This window comes from Pelobates fuscus, chromosome 5, assembly GCF_036172605.1.
Source record: "Pelobates fuscus isolate aPelFus1 chromosome 5, aPelFus1.pri, whole genome shotgun sequence".
NCBI classification, from domain to species: domain Eukaryota; kingdom Metazoa; phylum Chordata; class Amphibia; order Anura; family Pelobatidae; genus Pelobates; species Pelobates fuscus.
In genome coordinates this window covers 329,110,148-329,136,365 of record NC_086321.1, presented here as the reverse complement: position 1 = coordinate 329,136,365, position 26,218 = coordinate 329,110,148, and the positions used below count along the sequence as shown (strand labels likewise).

Genomic DNA, 26,218 nt, shown 5'->3' with positions numbered 1-26,218 from the left:
CATGATTCTATAAATGAAAACGATAGGTTGAGAATCATGGGAGTTGCAGTTCAGCAACATCCGAAGGGTCGGAGTTTGGGGAAGCCTGGGGTAGAGAGTGCTGGTAGAAGGTGCTATGGAGGGATGGATGGAGTGATGGTAGCAGGTGCTGTGAAGGGGTGGATGGGGTGATGAATGGTGGTAGAAGGTGCTGTGGTGGGATGGATGGGGTGATGAATGGTGGTAGAAGGTGCTATGGTGGGATGGATGCGGATATGTGCTGATGGATGGGACAGTGACTGCCTGGGAGTGATGGGAGCTGTGCTGATGGATGGGACAGTGACTGCCTGGGAGTGATGGGAGCTGTGCTGATTGATGGCAGTGACTGCCTGGCAGTGATGGGAGCTGTGCTGATTGATGGCAGTGACTGCCTGGCAGTGATGGGAGCTGTGCTGATTGATGGCAGTGACTGCCTGGCAGTGATGGGAGCTGTGCTGATTGATGGCAGTGATGGGAGCTGTGCTGATTGATGGCAGTGACTGCCTGGGAGTGATGGGAGCTGTGCTGATTGATGGCAGTGACTGCCTGGGAGTAATGGGAGCTGTGCTGATTGATGGCAGTGACTGCCTGGGAGTAATGGGAGCTGTGCTGATTGATGGCAGTGACTGCCTGGGAGTAATGGGAGCTGTGCTGATTGATGGCAGTGACTGCCTGGGAGTAATGGGAGCTGTGCTGATTGATGGCAGTGACTGCCTGGGAGTAATGGGAGCTGTGCTGATTGATGGCAGTGACTGCCTGGGAGTAATGGGAGCTGTGCTGATTGATGGCAGTGACTGCCTGGGAGTAATGGGAGCTGTGCTGATTGATGGCAGTGACTGCCTGGGAGTAATGGGAGCTGTGCTGATTGATGGCAGTGACTGCCTGGGAGTAATGGGAGCTGTGCTGATTGATGGCAGTGACTGCCTGGGAGTAATGGGAGCTGTGCTGATTGATGGCAGTGACTGCCTGGGAGTAATGGGAGCTGTGCTGATTGATGGCAGTGACTGCCTGGGAGTAATGGGAGCTGTGCTGATTGATGGCAGTGACTGCCTGGGAGTAATGGGAGCTGTGCTGATTGATGGCAGTGACTGCCTGGGAGTAATGGGAGCTGTGCTGATTGATGGCAGTGACTGCCTGGGAGTAATGGGAGCTGTGCTGATTGATGGCAGTGACTGCCTGGGAGTAATGGGAGCTGTGCTGATTGATGGCAGTGACTGCCTGGGAGTAATGGGAGCTGTGCTGATTGATGGCAGTGACTGCCTGGGAGTAATGGGAGCTGTGCTGATGGATGGCAGTGCCTGCCTGGGAGTAATGGGAGCTGTGCTGATGGATGGGGCAGTGCCTGCCTGGGAGTAATGGGAGCTGTGCTGATGGAAGGGGCAGTGCCTGCCTGGGAGTAATGGGAGCGGTGTTGGTAGATGGGGCAGTGCCTGTCTGGGAGTGATGGGAGCTGTGCTGATGGATGGGGCAGTGCCTGCCTGGGAGTAATGGGAGCTGTGCTGATGGAAGGGGCAGTGCCTGCCTGGGAGTAATGGGAGTGGTGTTGGTAGATGGGGCAGTGCCTGTCTGGGAGTGATGGGAGCTGTGCTGATGGATGGGGCAGTGCCTGCCTGGGAGTGATGGGAGCTGTGCTGATGGATGGGGCAGTGCCTGCCTGGGAGTGATGGGAGCTGTGCTGATGGATGGGGCAGTGCCTGCCTGGGAGTGATGGGAGCTGTGCTGATGGATGGGGCAGTGCCTGCCTGGGAGTGATGGGAGCTGTGCTGATGGATGGGGCAGTGCCTGCCTGGGAGTGATGGGAGCTGTGCTGATGGATGGGGCAGTGACTGCCTGGGAGTGATGGGAGCTGTGCTGATGGATGGGGCAGTGACTGCCTGGGAGTGATGGGAGCTGTGCTGATGGATGGGGCAGTGACTGCCTGGGAGTGATGGGAGCTGTGCTGATGGATGGGGCAGTGACTGCCTGGGAGTGATGGGAGCTGTGCTGATGGATGGGGCAGTGACTGCCTGGGAGTGATGGGAGCTGTGCTGATGGATGGGGCAGTGACTGCCTGGGAGTGATGGGAGCTGTGCTGATGGATGGGGCAGTGACTGCCTGGGAGTGATGGGAGCTGTGCTGATGGATGGGGCAGTGACTGCCTGGGAGTGATGGGAGCTGTGCTGATGGATGGGGCAGTGACTGCCTGGGAGTGATGGGAGCTGTGCTGATGGATGGGGCAGTGACTGCCTGGGAGTGATGGGAGCTGTGCTGATGGATGGGGCAGTGACTGCCTGGGAGTGATGGGAGCTGTGCTGATGGATGGGGCAGTGACTGCCTGGGAGTGATGGGAGCTGTGCTGATGGATGGGGCAGTGACTGCCTGGGAGTGATGGGAGCTGTGCTGATGGATGGGGCAGTGACTGCCTGGGAGTGATGGGAGCTGTGCTGATGGATGGGGCAGTGACTGCCTGGGAGTGATGGGAGCTGTGCTGATGGATGGGGCAGTGACTGCCTGGGAGTGATGGGAGCTGTGCTGATGGATGGGGCAGTGACTGCCTGGGAGTGATGGGAGCTGTGCTGATGGATGGGGCAGTGCCTGTCTGGGAGTGATGGGAGCTGTGCTGATGGATGGGGCAGTGCCTGTCTGGGAGTGATGGGAGCTGTGCTGATGGATGGGGCAGTGACTGCCTGGGAGTGATGGGAGCTGTGCTGATGGATGGGGCAGTGACTGCCTGGGAGTGATGGGAGCTGTGCTGATGGATGGGGCAGTGACTGCCTGGGAGTGATGGGAGCTGTGCTGATGGATGGGGCAGTGCCTGTCTGGGAGTGATGGGAGCTGTGCTGATGGATGGGGCAGTGCCTGTCTGGGAGTGATGGGAGCTGTGCTGATGGATGGGGCAGTGACTGCCTGGGAGCGATGGGAGCTGGGTTGATGGATGGGGCAGTGACTGCCTGGGAGTGATGGGAGCTGGGTTGAGGGATGTGGCAGTGACTGCCTGGGAGTGATGGGAGCTGGGTTGAGGGATGTGGCAGTGACTGCCTGGGAGTGATGGGAGTTGCAGTGACTGATGGGCGGTCTGTGAGAGCCGGGGGTGGCGGGAAAGCGGTCTATGGCGGGCAGGGCAGCCGGTGTCAGACTATAACCATGGCGGTGGCCGTGGTGGCTGACGGTCGGTGTACGCGGTGTGTTAGGAGGCGCTGGGCGGTGAGGGCGGGCTCCAGGACCACGGGGAGCGCTGTGACCCCCCGGGTGGCGGCCATGGCGGGGTCCAGACACAGGGCTGGATCCCCGCGCCCGGCCCGCGATATGTGGGGGAGGGAGAGCGGTCCGTACCTGCGCGCCCGCCGAGCCATGGTGCATCTTCAGGGCTGATCGGGACTCTGTATAGCGGGCGTTATTGTTATTTCCTATCTCCCGCCCGCTGCGCGCGCACCGAGGACCCGCCCCTTCCGGCAGCGGCCGAGCCACAGAGAGACAGACAGAGACAGGGGGTTCGGTCGTGTTTACTGACGCCCTGCAAGGACTAGGCCGCGAATGGACTTGCAGAGCCACCAATCACAGCTCGGCGAGCAGAGGGCGGGGACAAAGCGCGCCATCCAATAAGAATGGGCTGGGTGAGACTCGGGATTCCGATCTCAGCCGGAAAATGCCGAGAACCTTTTTGGAATGTTTCCCACCGTATTTTGACACATTGGAGTTTATGAATTGGCGCATTTTGGTTTTTTTGCGCCAGTTTTTTTTGTGAATGCTCCATTTTAATCTGTGCAAAAACAGTTTCTCTATCTTTATATACTGAGGATATATTTTAAGTCTTTCCTCTAATACCCCCAAATAATCTGTGTTTTGTGAAATTTTATATTCCTATTTGAGATTTGACTCCTTTTATTTCCCCTGATGATTTTACTACTGATTAGGGTCACAAAGTATGGCAAATGGCAAAAATAAAACCATTCATATTGCAAATTAGGCCTCCACCTCCTAATATTAGTAAGGGAGGTGGAGGCCTAATTAGCAATATGAATGGTTTTATTTTTAGTGTAAGATACTTACCTGTCACAGAAATTTGCTGCACAAGATGTACGCTTAAGCACAAACAATAAAAATATATTTCAGATGAAGGAAAATATTGGCGCACACAGAAGATGCGACATAAGAACAACGCCACTTTTTATTCGTAGCCCCCATTGTTTATGGTTTTATCTCCTAAAGGACGCTGCATTACAGATTGACAGTTAATGGTTGGACTGTAAGCTCCTTTGTACAGAGCTCTTACTGCCATCTGTTCCTTTATTCCAACTTGTCTTGCTGCAAATACTTGTTTGTTAGTCCACCTACTATACAGCGCTGGGGTTTATGTTGGCGTCTTACAAATAAAGGCGCACTAAACACTGCAACTAATACAATGGAGCCATGAAACGCATTGTCAACGCAACAATGGACACTTCCTCTACTTAAAAACGAGTGCCCATACAGAACACTACAATGACATTTAGGGTGTTTGTAATCCTGAAGGGGGGGGGGAGGGGGGGTTAGTCAGCCTGGCAGGCAAACGTCATACTTTCCGAATTTGAGGCTCTCTCCCTTTATTTGTGGTTTGTTCCCTGTTGCTCCCACTCAGTTCAAGCGTATCAGTGCAAAAGTTGCATGTCTCCATTCAAGGCTGCAGTTTGTTTTCTCATACAGCGTGTAAGCTCACTGAGCAGGGCCATCAACACCGTCTGTTCCTGTGCGTCCAACTCGTCTGGTTACAATTACGTGTCTGTTAGTCCACCCATTGTACAGCGCTGCGGAAATTGTTGGCGCTTCATAAATAATAATATAGGTTGAATAGTTTGCCTTTAATTTGCGCATTACAAGCGTGTCAGTTGAAGAGTTTATTCTGCGCTTATTAAAGACATTTCTCTGGTTGTCCCGTTTCTATGGACACCACAGAGCACATCTGAGAAAACAAATAGGGGTCCCCAGTTACGACTGTCATGCCAAACCAATGGCAGGATTCACTGCCATCAAACGGATGGCTTTGCGCAAACGACGTGGTAGTGAACTTTCCCTATTAATTCACCAACAGCAGGGTGTGCAGGCTTTGGATGCCAAAAGAGCTTTATATTTTGTAAACTACTCAAAAGCTGTCCTATAAAGATCGGATGGACTGCACTCAGTGACAACCTACACCATCATCACTGCAATAAGCTGTAGTGTTTATAGTGGTTCAAAATTAGCAATGCTGTGGTGAATTCCAGACTAGTCACAGTTAGTGAATAACATTGCTTGCATGCTAAATCTCGGGCCAATGCCAATCTTTCCAACTCTCTTGCTAAAGGGACACTAGTCACCAGAATAACTACAGCTTATTGTATTTGTTCTGGTGAGTAGAATCATTCCCTTCAGGCTTTTTGCAGTGACATTATATTTCAGAGAAAATGCAGTGTTTACATTACACTGGCCAGTCCTCAGATGGCTACTAGAGGTGCTTCCTGGGGCAGTGCTGCACAGTGTGACTACCATTCAGAGTCTCCACCCTCTGCATGCAGACACTGAACTTTCCTCATAGAGATGCATTGATTCAATTCAACTCTATGAGGAGATGCTGATTGGCCAGGGCTGTGTTTGACTTGTGCTGGCTCTGCCTCCTTGACAGTCTCTGCCAATCCTATGCTTTCCTACCGGAATGGAGGGAGACACAGGACTAGCAACACTTGAGGGAGGAAAGACTAGAATTTCAGTTTTGGTCAAGTTGAGTTTAAGGAAGTGGGCAGCCATCCAGTTAGAAATAGCAGAGAGGCAGTCAGAGACACTAGTCAAGAGAGACGGGGAGAGATCAGAATAGGACAGGTAGGTTTGCGTGTCATCCGCATAGAAATGATATGGGAACAGGGGCGGACTGAGAACCCTCAGGGCCCCCGGGCAAAATAAATCAAGGGCCCCCTTACAGGCCCCACCCATACTCCGCAGCAAGCGCCACCCATGTCCCGCCTCCAGCCACACCCTACACAATCTTTAGACACAAGGAACAAAAGTGCAATAATCCCTTCGAGGCCCCAGTAGAGACTACAATTGAGGGCTAATGGGCCATGGAGGGGGGGTCTTTCTAGCAGAGGCTATCTCAGTGTCCTTTAGAGAGTGTGTTAGAAATAATTTCCTCCAGGTCCCATTAGAGACTACAATGTAGTCTAATGGGGCCTGGAGGGGGGTCTCTCCAACACTCTGGTTCCTATTCACAATATAGCAACACAACATAGCTCGCTGATACCTAGGCCAAGTTGGCTCCTCTTACCTTAATTACTGTTGCTGGGTGGCAGTCTGTGGGCTTGCTGGAAGGCTGTGGGCTTACTGGCTGCGGCTGGCAGGCTGTGGGCTTGCTGGCTACTGCCGGCAGGCTGTGGGCTTGCTGGCTGCGGCTGGCAGGCTGTGGGCTTGCTGGCTGCGGCTGGCAGGCTGTGGGCTTGCTGGCTGCGGCTGGCAGGCTGTGGGCTTGCTGGCTGCGGCTGGCAGGCTGTGGGCTTGCTGGCTGCGGCTGGCAGGCTGTTGGCTTGCTGGCTGCGGCTGGCAGGCTGTTGGCTTGCTGGCTGCGGCTGGCAGGCTGTTGGCTTGCTGGCTGCGGCTGGCAGGCTGTTGGCTTGCTGGCTGCGGCTGGCAGGCTGTTGGCTTGCTGGCTGCGGCTGGCAGGCTGTTGGCTTGCTGGCTGCGGCTGGCAGGCTGTTGGCTTGCTGGCTGCGGCTGGCAGGCTGTTGGCTTGCTGGCTGCGGCTGGCAGGCTGTTGGCTTGCTGGCTGCGGCTGGCAGGCTGTTGGCTTGCTGGCTGCGGCTGGCAGGCTGTTGGCTTGCTGGCTGCGGCTGGCAGGCTGTTGGCTTGCTGGCTGCGGCTGGCAGGCTGTTGGCTTGCTGGCTGCGGCTGGCAGGCTGTTGGCTTGCTGGCTGCGGCTGGCAGGCTGTTGGCTTGCTGGCTGCGGCTGGCAGGCTGTTGGCTTGCTGGCTGCGGCTGGCAGGCTGTGGCTTGCTGGCTGCGGCTGGCAGGCTGTGGCTTGCTGGCTGTGGCTGGCTGGCAGGTTGTGGCTTGCTGGCTGCGGTTGGCAGGCTGTAAGCCTAACTGGTGGCCTGTGGGCTGGCTGGCTGGCTACTGGCCAGCCTGTGGGCTGGCTGGCTGGCTGGCCGGCCTGTGGGCTGGCTGGCTACTGGGGCACTTGTAGATTATTTAAAGAAATAATCCATGCACAATAACCACTACTGCTCTGTGTAGTCGTTATGGTGCCAGGAGGGCCGGGCCCCCCTTTCAGAGTAAGTAGTCAAACCGTTTAAGAACAATTTGACAACTTACCTGGGGTCTGCTGGGATATGAGGCTGTAGTAGGGTATAGGAGCAGTGGTGCAATGTGTAAGGGGTGCAGTGTGTGTGAAAGGTTCAGTGTGTGTGAGGGGGTGTAGTGTGTGAATGTGTAGGGTGTGTGAGGCAATGTGTGTATGAGGGGGCTGTGTATGTGTGTGGCAATGTTAGTATGGGGGGCTGTGTGTGTATGGGTGGGCAGTGTATGTGTGTGTGTGTGTGTGTGTGTGTGTGTGTGTGAGGCAATGTGTGTGAATGTGTATGGTGTGTGGGGGCAGTGTGTTTATGGGGCTAGAGTTCACTGTCACCACTGCGACCACCAGGAATCCCTGGTGGTCACAGGGTTGAGAGTGAACTCTAGCCCGTAGCTCCAGGGCTAGAGTTTACTCTCGCAAGAGCCGTAACGTTGCCGTGGTAAGCACGGCAACGATCTGTGCTCGCGCAAGAAGGACCCAGAGGAGCTGAAGGCTGAGCTCCCGGGTCCTCTCTTCCTCCCTCCCCTGCCGGCTGCCCGCACGGTGCCTGCGGACAGGGGAGGGGGCAATTGCCCTCCTCTTACTCCCCCCTCCCCCTCTTCTTACCCCCTTCTTACTCCCCCCCTCTTCTTACTCCCCCCTCACTCTCTTCTTACCCCCCTTCTTACTCTCCCCCTCTTCTTACTCACCCCTCCCCCTCTTCTTACTCCCCCTTCTTACTCTCCCCCTCTTCTTACTCCCCCCTCCCCCTCTTCTTACTCCTCCCTCTTCTTACTCCTCCCTCTTCTTACTCCCCTCCCCCCTCTTCTTACCCCCTCCCCCCTCTTCTTACTCCCCCTTACCCCCTCTTCTTACCCCCCTCTCCACTCTTCTTACTCCCCCCTCTTCTTACTCCCCCCTTCCTCTTTTTACTCCCCCCTCCCCCTCTTCTTACCCCTCTCCCTCCCTTCTTAGACTCGAGGAAGTCTGTCAATCTTGCATACACAACTCTTTCAAGGATCTTGGATGCAAAAGGCAGTAGCGAGATAGGACGGTAGTTGGATGGGGAGTTATGGTCAAGGTTGGGCTTCTTTAGAATTAAGGTTACAGTTGCATGTTTGAAGGGCGATGGAAATATGCCAGAGGAGAGAGAGAGATTGAGAAGTTTAGTGAGAGGTGGAGAAATATCCTGTGGCATATTTCCATCGCCCTTCAAACCTTCAACTGTAACCCCAATCCTAAAGAAGCCCAACCTTGACACTAACTTCCCATCCAACTACCGTTCGAGAACGGTTTAACCCCTTTAAAGAATCACTATAGGGTCAGGAACACAAACATGTATTCCCGACCCTATAGTGTTAAAACCACCATCTAGCCTCCCTGGGCCCCTCATGCCTTACATAAATATAGCAAAAATCGAGGGGGCTGAGCTCAACCACCAGCCTGAACGGAAGCCACGCATGCAAGCTCCTCCAAACGACAGTGCAAAACCCCTAAATAAATCCAAAACGAAAACCCAGACGGACCGCAAAACCCGCCAGTCACGTCCCCCAATACCCCCCCAGGCGATAGATGCCATTTTTTCAACCAAAGGCCCAACCCGGACGAAAACAGAAAACCGGGGCCTACCCCACATTGTCCCTGCCAAGCCTGGAAGCACTCCTCCGGCAACGGGCAAACGACTATTCTCCCCAGGCACCACCGGAGGCCTCACCCCACATGCCAGCGATGGGTCGCCGCTCGCAAAAGACGGCAGCAGTGGAGCACAGAGATATCGGAACGATGTTCCAGAGGCCCATGCAGCTCCAATCCACACCCGCGGAGTCCGCACAGCAGGCCACTGGTACAAGGCCACACTAACCCAAACGAGCAAGCAGGGGCAGAGGGGCCGATGGCCACTCACCTGCAGCCAGCAGAAGCTCCCACTGACACCACACCAACGACCAGACAAGATCTAAAGGTACTATTGATGGACTTTCACAAAATACTTGCTGCCGAACTAGCTCCAATTAAAAATCATATGAAGGCCATCACAGACCAGGTACAGGCCTCGGAGAGGGACATAGCAGGCGTCCAGACACAGGTACATGAACTCCAGACTTCGGTCCAACAAATATGGTCTCACCAAAGGGCTGTCACCTCACACATCACAGCAATGGAAGATTGTCACCGCCGCACCAATGTAAAGATATGGGGTGTCCCAACTGCAGTTACAGCAGATGAGCTCCCTCACTATGCCAGACGGTTACTGACTTCCCTCTTGTCCCCTGCGGTAGCCAAAAAAATTAATCTTGAAGAAATCTACCGCCTACCAGGGCCCAAGGGGACATCGACAACGGCACCAAGAGATGTGATACTAAGGTGCTCCACAACACACAATAAAATACTCATAATGTCAGCGCTCAAGGGCAAAACTCCCCTGCAATTCGAGGAATCCTCCCTGACGTTTTACCAAGATCTCAGTAAAACTACCCTTCTGTGGCGAAAAACGTTCCAACCGGTGACCAGCCAGCTTCAATCAGCTAAAATAAGCTATAGATGGGGAGCAAACGGATCCCTGACGATATCCAGAAATACCTCTATGGAAGACACTGTACCATTCCTAACGGCCCTGGGACTGGCACAGCTACCGGACACCACGAGACAGAGAGCCTTCACCTCAACGTCAACCTGGAACCCGGTGCATGCAACACCCTTCTGTAACCGCAGGCGGTTCCCTTATTTACCACTATAATGTCTTAAAGCATAGAACTTAGTAGGGCTAACCATACAGATATCTTAGCCATAATTTTATATAGTTAGTAAGAGATCCTCTATTTAACATATATAAATAATTGAGAATACAACAAGCACCAGCGAGGACACAACATAAGACAACAGCCCGGCCGAAGACCAGCCAGCCACACCAGCCGGTCTCTAAGCTCACCTTGGGACTGTCTGCTCAGGACATTACATATACCCCAATGTTCCCCCAGTTACTCCCCCCCATACCCTATACCAAGGACCATGCAACTGTTTACCCACTCAAATAATAGGGCACTGCAGACACACATGCAATCACACCTAAGGTTGGGGACACAACCAGCGCTCTACCCCCCATAACGGGGAACAACAGCATCCCACCACATTCACGCATGAGGCAACCGCCAAACTTCTCACACACTCACCACCCCACTCCCCCTCCCCCCCCCCCCCCCGCAGCTCCCATGGTCAGGAGCCACTACAAACTAAACAAGGCGTACTTCATATACCCAACACCTCCCCGGGACTCACACAACATAGCCCATAAGCCTTCGACCGAAGAGGCTACATAACGCGCTACACCACAAGCCCATAGGCTGAACGAACAAACCATAGGACCCTCTACGAGCAACCACAGCACACCGACTCGCACCCATAGATCAGCTAGAACACACCACACTCAAACACCTCAGAACAGAGGGACGACACAATAGCGATCAAGGCTTACACAAACATGTTACAAAAATAAAATAGTGCAAGAATGTACTGTGACCCTGCTAAAACACAAATTGTATAAGTTCCTTTTAACGAATGCTGTAATGACCATACTTTGCACTGAAAAATAAAGAATTAAAAAAAAAAATCTTACTTGTATTCAAGCCTGAAGCTGTAGCTCTGCATGCGGTTTCCCTCAGAAAAACAAGCTGTCTGCTGACATCATCCAAAGTGGTAGCCTAATCCAATCACAATGCTTCTCCATAGGATTGGCTGAGACTGACAAAGAGGCAGATCAGGGGCAGAGCCAGCACAATTCAAACACAGCCCTGGCCAGTTAGCATCTCCTCATAGAGATGAATCAATGAATCTCTATGAGGAAAGTTCGGTGTCTGTATGCAGAGGGAGGAGATACTGAATGTTTGGATGCATTTTAGGCAGCCATGATACAGGAAGGATCTCTAACAGCTATCTGAGGAGTGGCCAGTGAAGCTATCACTAGGCTGTAATGTAAACACTGATTTTCTCTGAAAAGACCGTGTTTTCAGCAAAAAGCCTGACGGTAATGATTCTACTCACCAGAACAAATTCAATAAGCTGTAGTTGTTCTGGTGACTATAGTGTCGCTTTAAGGTAGGAGTGTGTCTGGGGGCCTCCTGGCACTATAACAACTTCATTTAGAAGAATTTATTATGGTGACTGGAGTGTCCATTTAATGGCAAAAGCTGTTAAAAATACATGCTTAAAGGAACACTATAGGGCAGTGATGGCGAACCTTTTTGAGCCCGAGTGCCCAAACCGCAATACATGCCAACTTTTTTTTCCTTAAAGTGCCAACACGGCAATTGCGTGTGGGGGGGGGGGGGTGCGTGTGTGTGTGTGGGGGGGGGTGTTGTATGTGAGGGGTGCTGTGTGTGTGTATGAGGGGTGCTGTGTAAGTGTATGAGGGGTGCTGTGTAAGTGTGTGTGTGTGTGTGTGTGTGTGAGGGGTGTTGTGTGTGGGGGGGGTGCTGTGTGTGTGTGTGTGTTTGGGGGGGTGCTGTGTGTGTGTGTTTGGGGGGGTGCTGTGTGTGTGTTTGGGGGGGGTGCTGTGTGTGTGTGTTTGGGGGGGGTGCTGTGTGTGTGTTTGGGGGGGTGCTGTGTGTGTGTGTGTGTGTGTGCGAGGGGGTGCTGTGTGTGTGTGTGAGGGGGGTGCTGTGTGTGTTTGTGAGGGGGGTGCTGTGTGTGTGTGTGAGGGGGGTGCTGTGCGTGGGGTAGGGGTGCTGTATGTGTGTGTGAGACGGGTGCTGTGCTGTGTGGGTGTGAGACGGGTGCTGTGCGTGGGGTAGGGGTTCTGTATGTGTGTGTGAGACGGGTTCTGTGCTGTGTGGGAGGTAGGGGTACTGCTGGGGGGTAGGGATACTGCTGGCGGGGTATGGGTACTGCTGTGGGGGGTAGGGATACTGTGTGTGGGGGGTAGGGGTGCTGTAGGGGGTAGGGGTGCTGTGGGGGGGTAGGGGTGCTGTGGGGGGGTAGGGGTGCTGTGGGGGGGGTAGGGGTGCTGTGTGTGGGTAGGGGTGCTGTGTGTGGGGGGTAGGGGTACTGCTGGGAAGTAGGGGTACTGCTGAGGGGTAGGGGTACTGTGTGGGGGGTAGGGGTACTGTGTGGGGGGGTAGGGGTACTGTGTGGGGTGGTAGGGGTACTGTGTGGGGGGTAGGGGTACTGTGTGGGGGGTAGGGGTACTGTGTGGAGGGGTAGGGGTACTGTGTGGGGGGGTAGGGGTACTGCTGGGGGGTATAGGGGTGCTGTGTGTGGGTAGGAGTACTGCTGGGGGTGGTAGGGGTACTGCTGGGGGGGTAGGGGTACTGCTGGGGGGGTAGGGGTACTGCTGAGGGGGGGTAGGGGTGCTGGGGGGGTAGGGGTACTGTTGTGGGGGAGGAGAGGTACTGCTGGGATGGTAGGGGTACTGCTGGGATGGTAGGGGTACTGCTGGGGGGGGTGGGGTGGTGCTGTGGGGGGTAGGGGTGGTGCTGTGGGGGGTAGGGGTGGTGCTGGGGAGATAGGGGTGGTGCTGTGGGGGGTAAGGGTACTTCTGGGGGGGTAGGGTGCTGCTGGGGGGTGCTGTGGGGGGTAGGGGTGGTGCTGGGGAGATAGGGGTGGTGCTGGGGGGTAAGGGTACTTCTGGAGGGGTGGTGCTGGGGGGTAAGGGTACTTCTGGGGGGTGGGGGGGTGCTGTGGGGGGTAAGGGTACTTCTGGGGGGGGGGGTGCTGTGGGGGGTAAGGGTACTTCTGGGGGGTGGGGTGGTGCTGTGGGGGCTAGGGGTGGTGCTGGGGAGATGGGGGGGGGTTAGGGTACTTCTGGGGGGGGTAGGGGTGCTGTGTGTCAGTATCCCCCCCTCCCTCCTTCTTACCTTTAATGAAGTGGGGGGGGGGGGGACACACAGCCATCCCTGGTGGTCCGGTGGTGGCAGGCAGTGCTTCCGGTTCGGGAGGCAGGGGAGGGATCTGTGATGCTGAACCCTCTGTCTTCCCGCGCGATGCTGTGTGGAGCGTTGCCATGGTAACGCTCGGCAACGCTCCACAAAGCATCGCGCGGGAGGACAGGGATCAGCATCACAGATCCTTCCCCTGCCTCCCGAACCGGAAGCAGAGTAGGCGCCTGCCGTTTCGGGCAGGCAGGTGCCTACTCTGCAGTGATGGCGGACCTGTGGCCGCGTGCCCACAGAAAGGGCCCGGCGTGCCACCTGTGGCACGCGTGCCATAGGTTCGCCATCACTGCTATAGGGTCAGGAACACAAACATGTGTGAAAACCTACCATTTAGGTGGCTTACCCCCCTCTTCTCCCTTTACCCCTCAGAATGGGTTAAAACTCACCTTATTTTCAGCTCTCAACAGGTCTGCCGGCGCTGGCCCCGCCCCCTTGGTGACATAATCAGAATTGTCCATTTTTTCTAGCCAATCCCATGCTTTCCCAAAGGGAAAGCATGGGATTTGCTAAAATCAGCAAGGGGGCGGGGTATCTCTATGAGGAAAATTCAGCATGGGAACGCTGAACGGCAGTGCTGCCTACTGTGCAGCACTAAGCCAGGAAGCACCCCCAGTGGCCATCTGAGGAGTGACCACTTGGAGGTGTCCCTCTGAAAAGGCAGTGTTTGCATGAAAATGCCTGCATATAATAATATACTCACCAATGATTATGCTCACATTAAGCTGTAGTTGTTCTGGTGACTATAGTGTCCCTTTAAAGACTGCATTAGACACGTTACAGTTTATGGGCATTATTCACCAGTAAAATGTAATGAAATGAAAACAGAAAAGCAATATCTAGGCAAAAGTAACAGATCTGCAAATATTTTCCAATTTAGCTATAATCACAGGTTGAATACTCTAGCCTGAATTTTACCAATCATATTTTAACTCTTTATAATTCAGAACAATTAATACAACTGTTTAGAGTGACTGGCAGCACACTGGTTTTAAACTAACCATGATCTACCGTGATCCAAGGGAAAGCTTATGTCAGCTTCTCTAAAGGAAAGTAAAAGTTTGTTGTAAACTGTCTTGCTTTATTTCACTGCCCAATAAATATCTTTAGCTTCCCAGCTGTTCGCTAGATTTTGCTGATTCGTGCTAAGCAGGGCCCAGGGAATCTGAGGATTTATTTTCTATTTTATTTTGTTGTGCTGCACAAATCTTTTTACTACCAATTAAGAATACCGCAGTCAGAATAAATCTGAGTTCTGCTATTAAATGTATCTTTCCTCACAGACAGTAACAAGGAAATCCATGAACAGTTGCTGTGCATGCCATCTTCCCTTTTAAAAATTTAAAAAACAAAACAAAACAAAATCTTAAAAAAAGCAATACTTAAAGGGACACTTAAAGCACCATAACCACTACAGCCCATTTTAGTGGTTATGGCTGTAGTGGTTATGGTGTCAAGGAGTCAAAGTCTTTGTGAACAGTTTGACACTTACCTGGGCCCACTGGTCCTCCTGGTCTTTGCTATTCCAATGAAGCAGAAGTTCTCGATTTACTTATATCAATTTTGTGCAACTTTTCACCGGCAATGAAAAATGTTATACAGCTAAAGCAGACTGATTTAGTGGTATTGCATACCAAGGCAATATCAAAGAGATTAAAAAGACTATAAGTGCCTGGCAGATCCAGGTAAGTTTCAGTCTATTCACAAACACTTTCAAGGTTATTCACTAAAGTGAGAAATCTAAAGTAAAATCAAAGTGAATTTCAAATTTAAAGGGACACTATAGGCACCAAAAAAACTTTCGTTATGAAGCAGTTTTGGTGTATAGATCAAGTCCCTGCAGAGAATAAACAAATTTTTAGCCATGCCAGTTCACATACAGGAATAAGCTCGTACACTTTGAGCCAATCACACCGCCAATTGCTGCTTCATCAAATGCTTCCTCATTGGCCCGGGCAGCGCAGAGGGTACAGTCTGCTGTGGAATTTTGTTCAATATTTAACCATTAAAAATAGCTTAACACCGAACGGAAGGGCAATGCCAGTGAAATACAAACACTAGAACCACTTTAATAAGATAAAACTGTTACAGCGTTACTTTAAGGTGGATATTTGCAGGTTTTTTTAATTTCCTTTTTTGGAACTTTAATTCACTCAATTTTGTTTACTTTATATTTTTTTTGTAAATATTTTTTTTAATTGAGATGGCAGCAAATCACAGACAAAAAAATTGTATAGGCAAATTTAGCAAGAATGATACACATAACATTTCACATCTAATTCTGGTTGATAGAGACATTTAATTTTTTAAATAATATTAAGTTAGTAAATTAAAGGGACACTGTAGGGACCCAGACCACTTAAGCTCATTAAAGTGGTCTGGGTGCAAACTCCCATCACCCTTAAAGGGAAACTCCAGTGCCAGGAAAACGATCCGTTTTCCTGGCACTGGAGGGTCCCTCTTCCTCCCAGCCCCCAATCCCCGGTTACTGAAGGGATGAAAACCCCTTCAGTGACTTACCTGAGGCAGCGGCGATGTCCCTCGTCGCTGTCTCCGCCTCTGTGACGCTCCTCCTCTTCATTGCGTCGGCCGGTGGGCGAGACTGATCTCGCCCACCGGCCGAGGGGACCTAATGCGCATTACGTCTCCCCATCGGAAAGCATTGAAAAATAATTTCAATGCTTTCCTATGGGGTTTTGAGCGACGCTGGAGGTCCTCACACAGCATGAGGACATTCAGCGACGCTCTAGCACAGGTTTCCTGTGCTAGAACCCAGGAAGTGACCTCTAGTGGCTGTCTAATAGACAGCCACTAGAGGTGGAGTTAAACCTGCAATGTAATTATTGCCGTTTATAAAAAACTGCAATAATTACACTTGCAGGGTTAAGAGTAGTGGGAGTTGGCACCCAGACCACTCCAATGAGCAGAAGTGGTCTGGGTGCCTAGAGTGTCCCTTTAACTCTTAGCATGTAATTATTGCAGTTTTTAAAAAACTTTTAAACGGCTTTTTAAACTTTGTATTCCAAACATTATAGAAACACTTTAATCAATAACTGAGTTTACTGTTCATGTAATACTCCATATTTGCTATAATAAGCAGTGTTGTCATAATAAAATAGGGATTATTCACTAAACACCAAATTACTGTGATTTGAAACAGAATTGCAAAATGTAGATCAAAACTGCTGATTTGGTAAAATTCTCCAACTCACCTGTAGTAACTGCTTGGCTGTTTTACCCTACATTTTAACATTTCGTTTCCCATTTATTGCTATCCATTGTTTAGTAAACAAGCATTCTTGCACCTATACTTAATGGTCTTTAATTAAAGAAAGGTTGTAGTCACATAATAGGGAACAGGAGCTGTGATTAGTTAATTACCTATATGCATTATAAGGACACAGTGTGTATTGCTCAATCTTGTTTCAAGAAAGACGTGTGTAAGGTAAGGGGGTTAAATCATTTATCGTCAGCTTTATCTGGTATGTTATGAAGGTTTTCCAAAAAAATCAAGTTATCCATCCACAGCTTGTAATACAAATTATAATAACTTAACATTATTAACTTGTTGCAAAATTGTGCTTCAAACTGGGGATTTTTTTTTTTTTTGCCTTTTGGATCAACAGCAAAAAACAAATGTGAGGAAGGCTGAACTTGATGGACGCAAGTCTCTTTTCAGCTATGTAACTGCAAATAAATGGGAGACAGGTCTGCTGGTTGGTTAGTGTGGTGTATATTTAGTTTACAAACTGCCACATATACGAATCTGCTCACATAATGTATTCACAAAACTATTTCAACAAGATATTCCTATAATACACAAGAAATAGACAAAACATGGTGTCTAGCTCTCCCTGGCAACTAGATAAATAAGCTGACTGATCAGTCTCTAAATATATACCATGTCACTCTCAATGCCAGTGGTCTCTTCTAACCAAGGGTTCCATATTGCAAACGTTTTGGGTTTTTATTTATTTTATTTTTTTGGGTGGGAAAAGGGGGGGGTTTGTTTAATTGAGTTTAGTGAATAATTCTTCATACTAGATCTGCCTCTGACTTTATACACCACACAGGACTCTGACACACAGTTCTCTCATCCAAGTTTTGGATCTTGGCAAGCGACCATGACCATTTCAGTTATGTATTCGATGATCCTGACGTATACAGACTTAATCAGTGGGTGTATAGGTGGACCTCACCGGTAAAACAGTGAAGGTGACACTATATAAAGAGATTCCTACAATAATGTAAACTGGCATACAATATACACTTGTCAACTCTTACTAAGCTATTCACTTGTGCATTAATCTGGTATGTGACCGGTCTATAAAATCCATACCATGGTTAAGGGTTCTGCAGTGACTCTTTAAAAAAGCAGGTGCAATACATAAATTTCTGCGACTCAACATCCTGACTGTTCCATTTTCACTGACCATGACTGAGCGTGCGTGCGTGTGCGTGCGTTTGTCTGTTTACATCATTGTCATGGTCCGAAAACCCCAGTTTCTGTTAAAGTTGTGCATTAGGGGGGAGTAAAGATCCTGAATGAATTAAAGTGGGTAGGTATCATTTGATGCAGTCTTTCATTATTTTTTTTGTATGTTTATGCCAGCCTTTGTGGGAGCGAATGGGCAGACTCTCAAGGTCAGTCTCCAAATTATGGGCTAAAGTAGCAGTTTAAGAAATTCTCCAACTCTACCAGCTTAACTTTATTTTTACTAGAATTTGCCTTTTGATATAAATTTGTGACAGATTAGTGTATAATACTCTTTTACATTCTGGTAATTTGAGAAGTGTTTATCACTACATTATGGCTGGCCTTCCTGATTGAACACTGGTACTCTATAAGGATCACTTCAGAGTGACTGGCCAGGGTTTCCCTGAAGACTGGTATTCTTCTGTCTGCTCTAAGTCTTTGTGATGGCTTATTAAAGAGTTAATAGCTTAATTATCCCTCACCAGCTTATGCATGACATTCCCAGTTATGTTAGACCTGGTTAATAATTGTCCCATATTATGTAATGGTTGGTTCCATAGAACTCTGACTTCCTGCTTATTTGACATTTGCGGTTCACTAAATCCCTGACTGTGAGTGGAACATTCCATTTCTCTAAAGGCTCTTTTTATGATGGAATTATTCCTTTGTTCATCCTAAAGGGGAACTATAGTCCCCAGAACCAGTACCTCTAAATATAGTGGTTCTGGTGTCTATAGCCTGTCCCTATGGGCTTTTCAATGTAAAAATCTGCCTTTTCTGAGAAAAGGCAGTGTTTACATTGGTGCATAGGAATACCTCTAGTGTCAGTCACTCAGATGGCCACTAGAGGTGCTTCACATGGAGCTGCTGACCGTTCCCCATAGACGTATTTATGCAATGCATCTTTGAGGAGATGCTGATTGGTGTGGTGTCTTGCTGCGCTTGTGCAATAGCCTCCCAATGTTTTCCTATGGGAAAGCGTTGGATTGGCGGAGATCATTGATCCCAGTCATGGAGGCGAAGTTAGGCGGGGCCAGCCGTGACTAGACCTGCATGGGGAAAAGGGTGAGTGAAATAACCTTTTCACTGCTTAGAGGGGCTGGGTGTAATGTACAACCAAACAGGCAGAGTGAAAATCTGCCAGAATAGAGACCGAAAGGAGGTCCCTAAACCGGTCCTTAGAATGACCGGAATATAGAATAAAGTTCAAGGAACATCGGAAGAAGCCAGAAATACAAAAGTACGGGTAACAAAGCAGAGTCAGGGGAACCAGAAAACCGAATATTTGAGAGCAAGCCGGGTCACCAATATATACCTAAAGGGACACTAGGAACCACAACAAGGCAATGTGCCTTGGGCAGATTGGGATTTTCTATGGTTAGGGGTGTGGTTAGCATAGCCACGCGCCCAAAAGGTATGTGTGCTGAATTCTATTGCTTAGAGCTCTTGGTGCCGGCATGCTTGCACAGCGCCCATGAGGCTGACTGGAGCCTCATGCCATGTGGGAGTGGTGGTTCGCCAGACCCCAGCATTGGCAGATTGTCGGACCGCTAAGGTAAGTGCAAGAGGGCTGATAATGGGGACCTAAACAGACACTGTTTTGTATTCCTCACGCTATAGTGTTCCTTTAAGAGGTTGATTATCTGTCATGCAATGTGTGGCTTCAGATAATGTGTATAATCTGTACATCTTCCTAAATCAAAAGGAACACGCTAGGTACTGTGGCTATTTCATCTCATTGAAGTGGTTAATGTCTGGTGTACCCTGACGCAGTTCTTTGTTCAGCAACTGGTTAAAACATTAAAAACTGTTTTTAATACTGAACTAATGTAGCGAGGGCCCTGGTAAAGGGGGGGGGGGGGGGGGAACATGTGTCCTCCATCTGTCCTACAACTCCCACGATGCTAAGCCAGGTGGAGATCTACTATTGCCCATCCTTGCAGTGTTTTGTACATTTTGAATGCAATCATGATTTTCTTTTTGGATATGAAGGAGTGCATTTGTGTATACTGTTGACACTTGAATGCAGTGATGTAATGTTTGTGTTTGTATGTAGTTTTTAAATGCAGGTGTACTTTTGTGTGTAGTGTTTAACATTTTAATACAGGGATATGTTTGATTGCAAGGTTGTTTGCGTGTAATTTTGGCGTTTTACATGCTGGGATGTAGACATACACTGTCACATACATGCTCACATGTAACATATTTTTTTTTTTTTTTTAATGATGCAGCGGCAACGAGAGTCCACTGCAGCCCAGTCTGTCCTGCTTGGGTTAATGAATGAATGACATTTGAATTAAAACTGCTTATAACTCCCAGCCAGCCATCATGCTGACACATCTGCACTGTTAGTCTGTCACCTCAAACTTTCTTCTATTTCCTCTTATCTCCCTCTTTCAGAATCTGTCCATTGCTTTCTCTTATGTATTTTCCTACACTTGACAAATGGTGGCATAGTCACGGTTTTGTTAGCTTGACAGAGGAAGTAGAGCTTGCCTTAAAGGATCACTATAGTGTCAGGAAAACACAACCCTTCGCCCCCCCACTCTCAGGGGCCCCTACCTTGGCGCTGAAGGGGTTTAAAACCCCTTCAGTTACTTACTTTAATCCAGTGCCGGGCTCTCTTGGCGCTGGTGACCTCTCCTCCCACTCCGACGTCAGCTCCTGAGTGGAGCGCAATGCTCATGCGGGGCAAGAGCCGCGCACACATTCAAACAGTCAGTAGGAAAGCATTGGACGTTCTCCACATTGAATGCAATTTTTTTTCGCATCCAGCGTCGCAGAAGTGCCTCTAGTGGCTGTCGGGAAGACAGCCACTAGAGGTTGGATTAACCCTGCAATGTAAACATAGCAGTTTCTCTGAAACTGCTATGTTAACATCTGAAGGGTTAAAATCTGAGGGACCTGGCACCCAGACCACTTAATTGAGCTGAAGTGGTCTGGATGACTCGTGTCCCTTTAAGCTCCATCTTGTCACATTTATCAGCTGTAGGAAACATACATGAGAAAAAAATAGTCCCTGCTGTGTCTTGTGAATTAAAGTGAAATGGATCAGAAAAGAACGGATTCTAAAAGATGGTGCGAATCCGGGATTATTTTTATTTCCCCCTGGGAAGTTAGAGTGCAAAGCTAGTTTTCAATTATACAAATATCTTGCATACAGAGCCACAAAGTATACATAACTGTACATCAAAGTAATATTTTTCAGTGTTGTAATTGGTGTTAAAAATAAAATAAATAAAAAAAACTGAATTATAGAATGAAGAGCAGACTATACACTAGGTCTTCTGCATGGAACTGGGTTTCAACATAGTTTAGTTGACCAAGAAAAGCAAATAAATGGGACAACGAGCTTGATCGGTCAGGAAGCTATAGGCCACTGGTGGCATGCATGACCCTAATATGTTGAACCAAAATAAGGATGTTTAGGTTTTGTTTTTTTTTACTCTAATAATGTGCATTACTTAAGACTGGCTGCAGATATGATTTTCAATAAATTAGTAAATCAAATGCGGAGGCTGCTGTATGCAAAATTATTCTTTATAATATTTTTTTTTCTCTTTATTCCTAGATTTCCTTGTAACCTTGAAGAATCAAAGACCAATAAAGATGTCTTCTGGCTGGGATAGCAGTGGAGTCAGTTTCGTAATGTCCGCCTCCAATCTCACAATCACTGAGATAATGGACATGGGTTTTGTTGCTAGAGCACAAAACAGTTCCTCTCCTTGTCCTGCTCAGCTTGAGCAGTGGGACCACCGGATACGTCCAAAGCATGGGGAGTCTCCATACCTACTCAAAGTTTCAGAGTCAACACCACTGATAAGTGGAGGAGCAAAGCCTTGGCTAGGTGGGGAAGAAAATCTGCCCCTTCTAAACAGGTCTTCATTGAACCCAGATAGTACAGTCTTTGAACTCTCATCCTTGGTTTCTGAACCTCAAACCCAATTCAACAACTCCATTGTAGAGGTCTTCTATGGTGCCAAGGTGTCCACCCCTTATAAAAAGGAACAAAACTTTGAGACCTCTGATACTATGGTTGCAGATGACCCAGTCTCCAAGCTACAAGATTCTGAGTTGATGGTTAGTGCAGCTGGTCTACAAAAGTCTGCACCACCAATGTGGGAGCTCTCTGAAATAAACTCAGCAGTAGAAGAGAGTACTCCTTCCCTAGATGTCTCAATCTCTGACTTGCGGTTTCAAAGTAGCTCTGATCGTGAGCCACCTTTGCCTGCCCAGGCAACTGCTACTCCTACACCTCATTGGGTAGGTGCAACACATAAGGATATAGGACGCTCCTATCTACAGCCTTTCCGATATCAACGGCAGTTGAGTGCCTCTGAAATCCCTATTCCTAGCATTGTGCCACCACTACGATCTTTAAATTTATCAGCATTTTCTTTTGATGAACTTGGTCGAGAATGGCAAATTGAGGTTACAGCTGGACCCAACTCTCCAGCTGGGACAGTGGCTGCATGTGGGCCCTAATTGAATCCTTAGTCTAGCTTCTACCTTCTAAAGCATGGGTCCTCAAACTGACCCCCCCCCCCCCCCAGATGTTGCTGAACTACACCTTCCATGATTCTTTGAATTACATAGATAGCCAGAGAATCATGGGAGTTTTAGTTCAGCAACATCTGGGGGGCCGTAGTTTGAGAACCCATGTTCTAAAGGCTATCCTACGCAGAACACGGTCTTTAAAAAGAAGGGGAAAATTATATAACAAGAAATCTCCCATGAAAAGTTATTTCTGAAACAAAGGGTCTATTTTGCAGTTGTCTTGCCTATAACTAAATACATTCCAATTCTTTCTATGTATAAAAATGTAGAATCTTATACTCTTTATGACTTTTTTTTTTCTATGTTTTGTTGTCCTAATAAAATATATAATAAAACTCTATAATGGATGTTGTGCTCTCACTGCTATGGGGTAATGACAATAATACATTCTAGTTCACTTTCTTTGAAATGACACCAATGTTAAACATTAATTTTATAAAGTACTTGTCAATCCTCCAGCAAAGGACAATGTTTTGTTGCGTCAGCTGTTTGATCACACGTGGCCAGAATTGCACAACCAAGGCTGATGTAGACTACTTTTGTAGTGCGTAGACTGCAAGTACATAGACTTGTGGTATCATGTTAACCTTTTAGGGAATCTTGTATAGAAAGTAATGACTTAACTGACTGGTTATTCGTATGACTAAGTCCCCATCTTATTTCTGACTTTCACTGACTACTTTTGGGGCCTTTAGCACAAAGCTTGACAGACTGGAGAGGGGCACCTTTTGATGACTGAAAGGTACACAACGAACTGACAACTCTGGCTGCCTGTATCTTAAATCCCGTGAAATAATTCCTTGCTCCTTCTCTCCAGTAAATGCAATCTCGATATTTAATGGAGCAGAAAAGAGAACCTATTTTCTTGCCTTCACTGCCACAAGATAGCTTGCAAAACCTGCTGCAGTTCTCTTGACTGAAACATTTACAAGCCCTGCCCAGTTTTAATGTAGCTGTCAAAGCACAGACTTCCCAATGCAGCTCAATGAGAAGTCTTTGCAAAGCAGGTGCGCTGAGCAAAGGCAGCCTCTTGAGTTTTGATCCAATGAGCTACCCATACCAGGAAGTAACAGGACCAATTGGCTGACCGCAGCGTAAAACATTTTAGGTAGCTTGAGGTCCCTTTAATAAACCATTCTCCCCCTCCCAACATAGGATGTTATGAAATTTAGAATGGGATGGGGGGGGCGGGGGCGGGTGTATCACTGCTACCACAAGGGGCATGTGCTATACTGGGGAACTTATGTGTTGAGATTGGACACCAGAGAGCAAGGGAGTGACCCATCAGGACTTAAATTATGTGCCTAGTGGTACTTGTAGTAATGTTGACAAGAGAAAAAGTCCCTGTATAATGCTACTGTACTGGCAGTTGAACAGACTAGATGCCAGTGTACTATATTGGGGGCAATAGTTTATGGTAAAGGTTGGACCAGCTGAAGGTGGAATTGTGTGGGCAGACGTACAGTCAAAAGATGCAGATCACAACTATCCTCACGCAAACTTCATAAGTGGAACTTGAATCTAATAATGCAGTCTTGCATCAGATAAAACTATTTAACGGAGGAAATGCAAGAGGTTTCTTTTGGACAAAAATGACAATTGTGTCTAGCAAGTGGCTTTCCATGAGGTTAGACAATGCCCAAACTGTCAAAACGAATCTGCCACAAAAATATAACATTGCGACAAATAGTGGGTCAACATAGGCAGTTAAAGGTCCTAACCCAAATTACAAATATAATTGCCAAAAAGTCTAGCCCCAACAGGGGACCAACTTCAAAAATTGAAGTTATTCCATTTATTCCCCCCCCCCCCTCCCCCTAGAGAAGCTTCTGTTTCCCTTACCTGGTTTAACAGAAAGTGCTTCCTGTCGGATTGGGTAGGGGAAACAAGCTACTTTACCACAAGACACCTGCTTAGCACGCTACATCGAGCGAGGGGAAACAAAGACAGCGGGGGACAACACACACAGAAGGGTTGGGGGAAGAGCTCCCTGCAAGCCAGCAACAGCATATAGGGTCAGAAGAGCCAACATATGTATGTATTGCCATTTTATAACACTTTACAATATTATGAGAGGGGGGATTTAACTATAAATAGGACAATTACAGGAACGATAGGTTGAAGAGGACCCTGCTCAAATGAGTAGTCTATAGGAGGTGGGGTATAAAACATTACTATATTGTGAACAGAGGCCAGAGAGTTAGAGATGATACATGTATACTTAGCATGCTGGATCGGGTCGAAACACGTTCGGAACTGTCATAAAACTATGCATGTCTGAAAAGTGTCACGAACATGAAAAGTTTGGAAAGCTCTGGTTTAAGAGTACACCTGGGGGCTTCCTGGCACCATAATTTAATTTAGATGAAGCGGTCATGGTGCCTAAACTATCCCTTTAAAAGTGAATTATTATTTTTTTTTGTGCATGGAGTAACAAAAACAATATACGGTGTCACAACAGCATAAACAAGTATCACATTAACATTGTATGTCACAGGTATGGCACTGAGGTAAATGCACATTTTAGTATGATATTGGTAGAAGCAAATATATTCCGCTATGCCAGTGGGACTTCATCAGTTAGTGCAGAATTAAACATGCTATTTTAGCTGGCATTCCGCTTAAAAAAGCGTATATAATTAAAAATGTTTAACTTCAACTAATGGTCTAAGTCCTGGCCTAGATAAACCGTATGTGATTTGGAGTGTGAGAGTCATGGGTAAACTGGAGTTGGTCTGTGGGGTGGCAGGGTTGTCTCTCCAATATGTATATACCTCGCTTTCGCCAGCCGGCACTAGAGTTAAAATAGTGGGTTCTGTCTTAGTGTTTGGTCGGTTTCGTGGGGCCGTATGTGCGCCAGTGTCCCCCAATAGAGCAGGTGCCCAGTGGGGGCGATATAGCATTTCAGCATGTTTTGCCGTGTCTATACTGTAGTATACTAGTGCCTTGGGTCCGGTATGTTAAACTTGTAGTAAAATTACAGTAAACTGATTTGGGGTTGGAGCTTATCCGTGTCTATAATGGTAATTAGTGTGCCAGGTCGTCCTGGGGTAGTTTGGCTATGTTTGGTCTTAGGTTGCTGCTTCAATACCCTGAGATAGTGTTGCTTAGGTGTACCCTTTTACCCTGGGTGGTGGTGGGGGGGGTAGTGTTATACGTTGTACACGGGCATTTGAGGGGGCTGTTAAGTGTGATGTAGGATTGTGTGTTGGATGGCTAGCAGTAGTGAGGGTTGTCTTGACTGTGAAAACTAGTAAAGCATAAAAAACCTCTTAAGATTCACAAGTTCAGCGGATGAGAGATGGCCTCTGCTGAGGACCAGAGGTCTGCAGGCAGGTCGGCTCTTGTAGCTGCATCAGGTGGTGGCTGCTGTGTGAGCCGCAGTACCGGCCCGTCTGGGGACAAATGGGGCCACCGATGCTGGATGGTGCGGTTCTCAACGATGGGCATAGAGTTCATGTGAATTCCGTAGCCCCCTGCATGTCCCGGATGGTGGATACAGAGTTCTCGTGGTGGACCGTGAGCGCTCGGGGCCCTTTCCAGTTATATGGGACCTTGTGCTGACGTAGAAGTGTCGTGAAGGGCTGGAGCGAGCACCGCCATGCTAGTGTGGCCACCGACAGGTCTGCATAGGAGAGCTGCATGTCCTCAAACTGGTATGGTGAGTTGTTTCGCGTGGCTTGCCTTACCGCTACTTTATCCCCCTGGTTTTGGAAGCAGACCAGGAGATCTCTCTGAGTCGTTGTTGGGGCCGCGGCTGCTCTTGTTAGTCAGAACATTTTCTCAATGGCCACTTAAGGCTTGCTTGGGGGGTAAAATGGCCTGCAGGAGGCGCCGTATTACATGTGGCAGTTCGGCCTCCGGTATCCCCTCCCAGACGCCTCGGATTTTGACATTCCATCTGCGTCTCTGATCCTTCAACACTGCGAAGCGCTGCTCGTAGGTAAGGTGCTGCTGTTTCAATTCTTGCACTGCTTGCTGCAATAGCTGTGC

General features: G+C 48.6%; 2 protein-coding genes across 2 annotated transcripts in view; one reads left to right on the top strand and one right to left on the bottom strand.

The window, feature by feature from the left end:
* Positions 1 to 3,463, bottom strand: part of MYBL2 (MYB proto-oncogene like 2) — a 32,978-nt gene extending 29,515 nt beyond the window's left edge. The window contains exon 1 of the mRNA XM_063455666.1: positions 3,331 to 3,463. Within this exon, the coding sequence (XP_063311736.1) occupies positions 3,331 to 3,350 (20 nt within the window). The 5' untranslated portion in view covers positions 3,351 to 3,463. The remainder of the gene's footprint in view (positions 1 to 3,330) is intronic.
* A 13,133-nt stretch (positions 3,464 to 16,596) lies between these two features.
* On the top strand, positions 16,597 to 22,444 carry LOC134610305 (uncharacterized). Its single transcript, XM_063453250.1, has 2 exons — positions 16,597 to 16,636; positions 21,240 to 22,444. The coding sequence occupies exon 2, from the start codon at positions 21,278 to 21,280 to the stop codon at positions 22,151 to 22,153; it is 876 nt and encodes a 291-aa protein (XP_063309320.1). The 5' UTR covers positions 16,597 to 16,636; positions 21,240 to 21,277; the 3' UTR covers positions 22,154 to 22,444.
* The last annotated feature ends 3,774 nt before the right edge of the window (positions 22,445 to 26,218 follow it).

Excerpts from the sequence above, each read along its gene's own strand:
- LOC134610305 (XM_063453250.1), top strand. The coding sequence starts at position 21,278 with ATGTCTTCTGGCTGGGATAGCAGTGGAGTCAGTTTCGTAATGTCCGCC.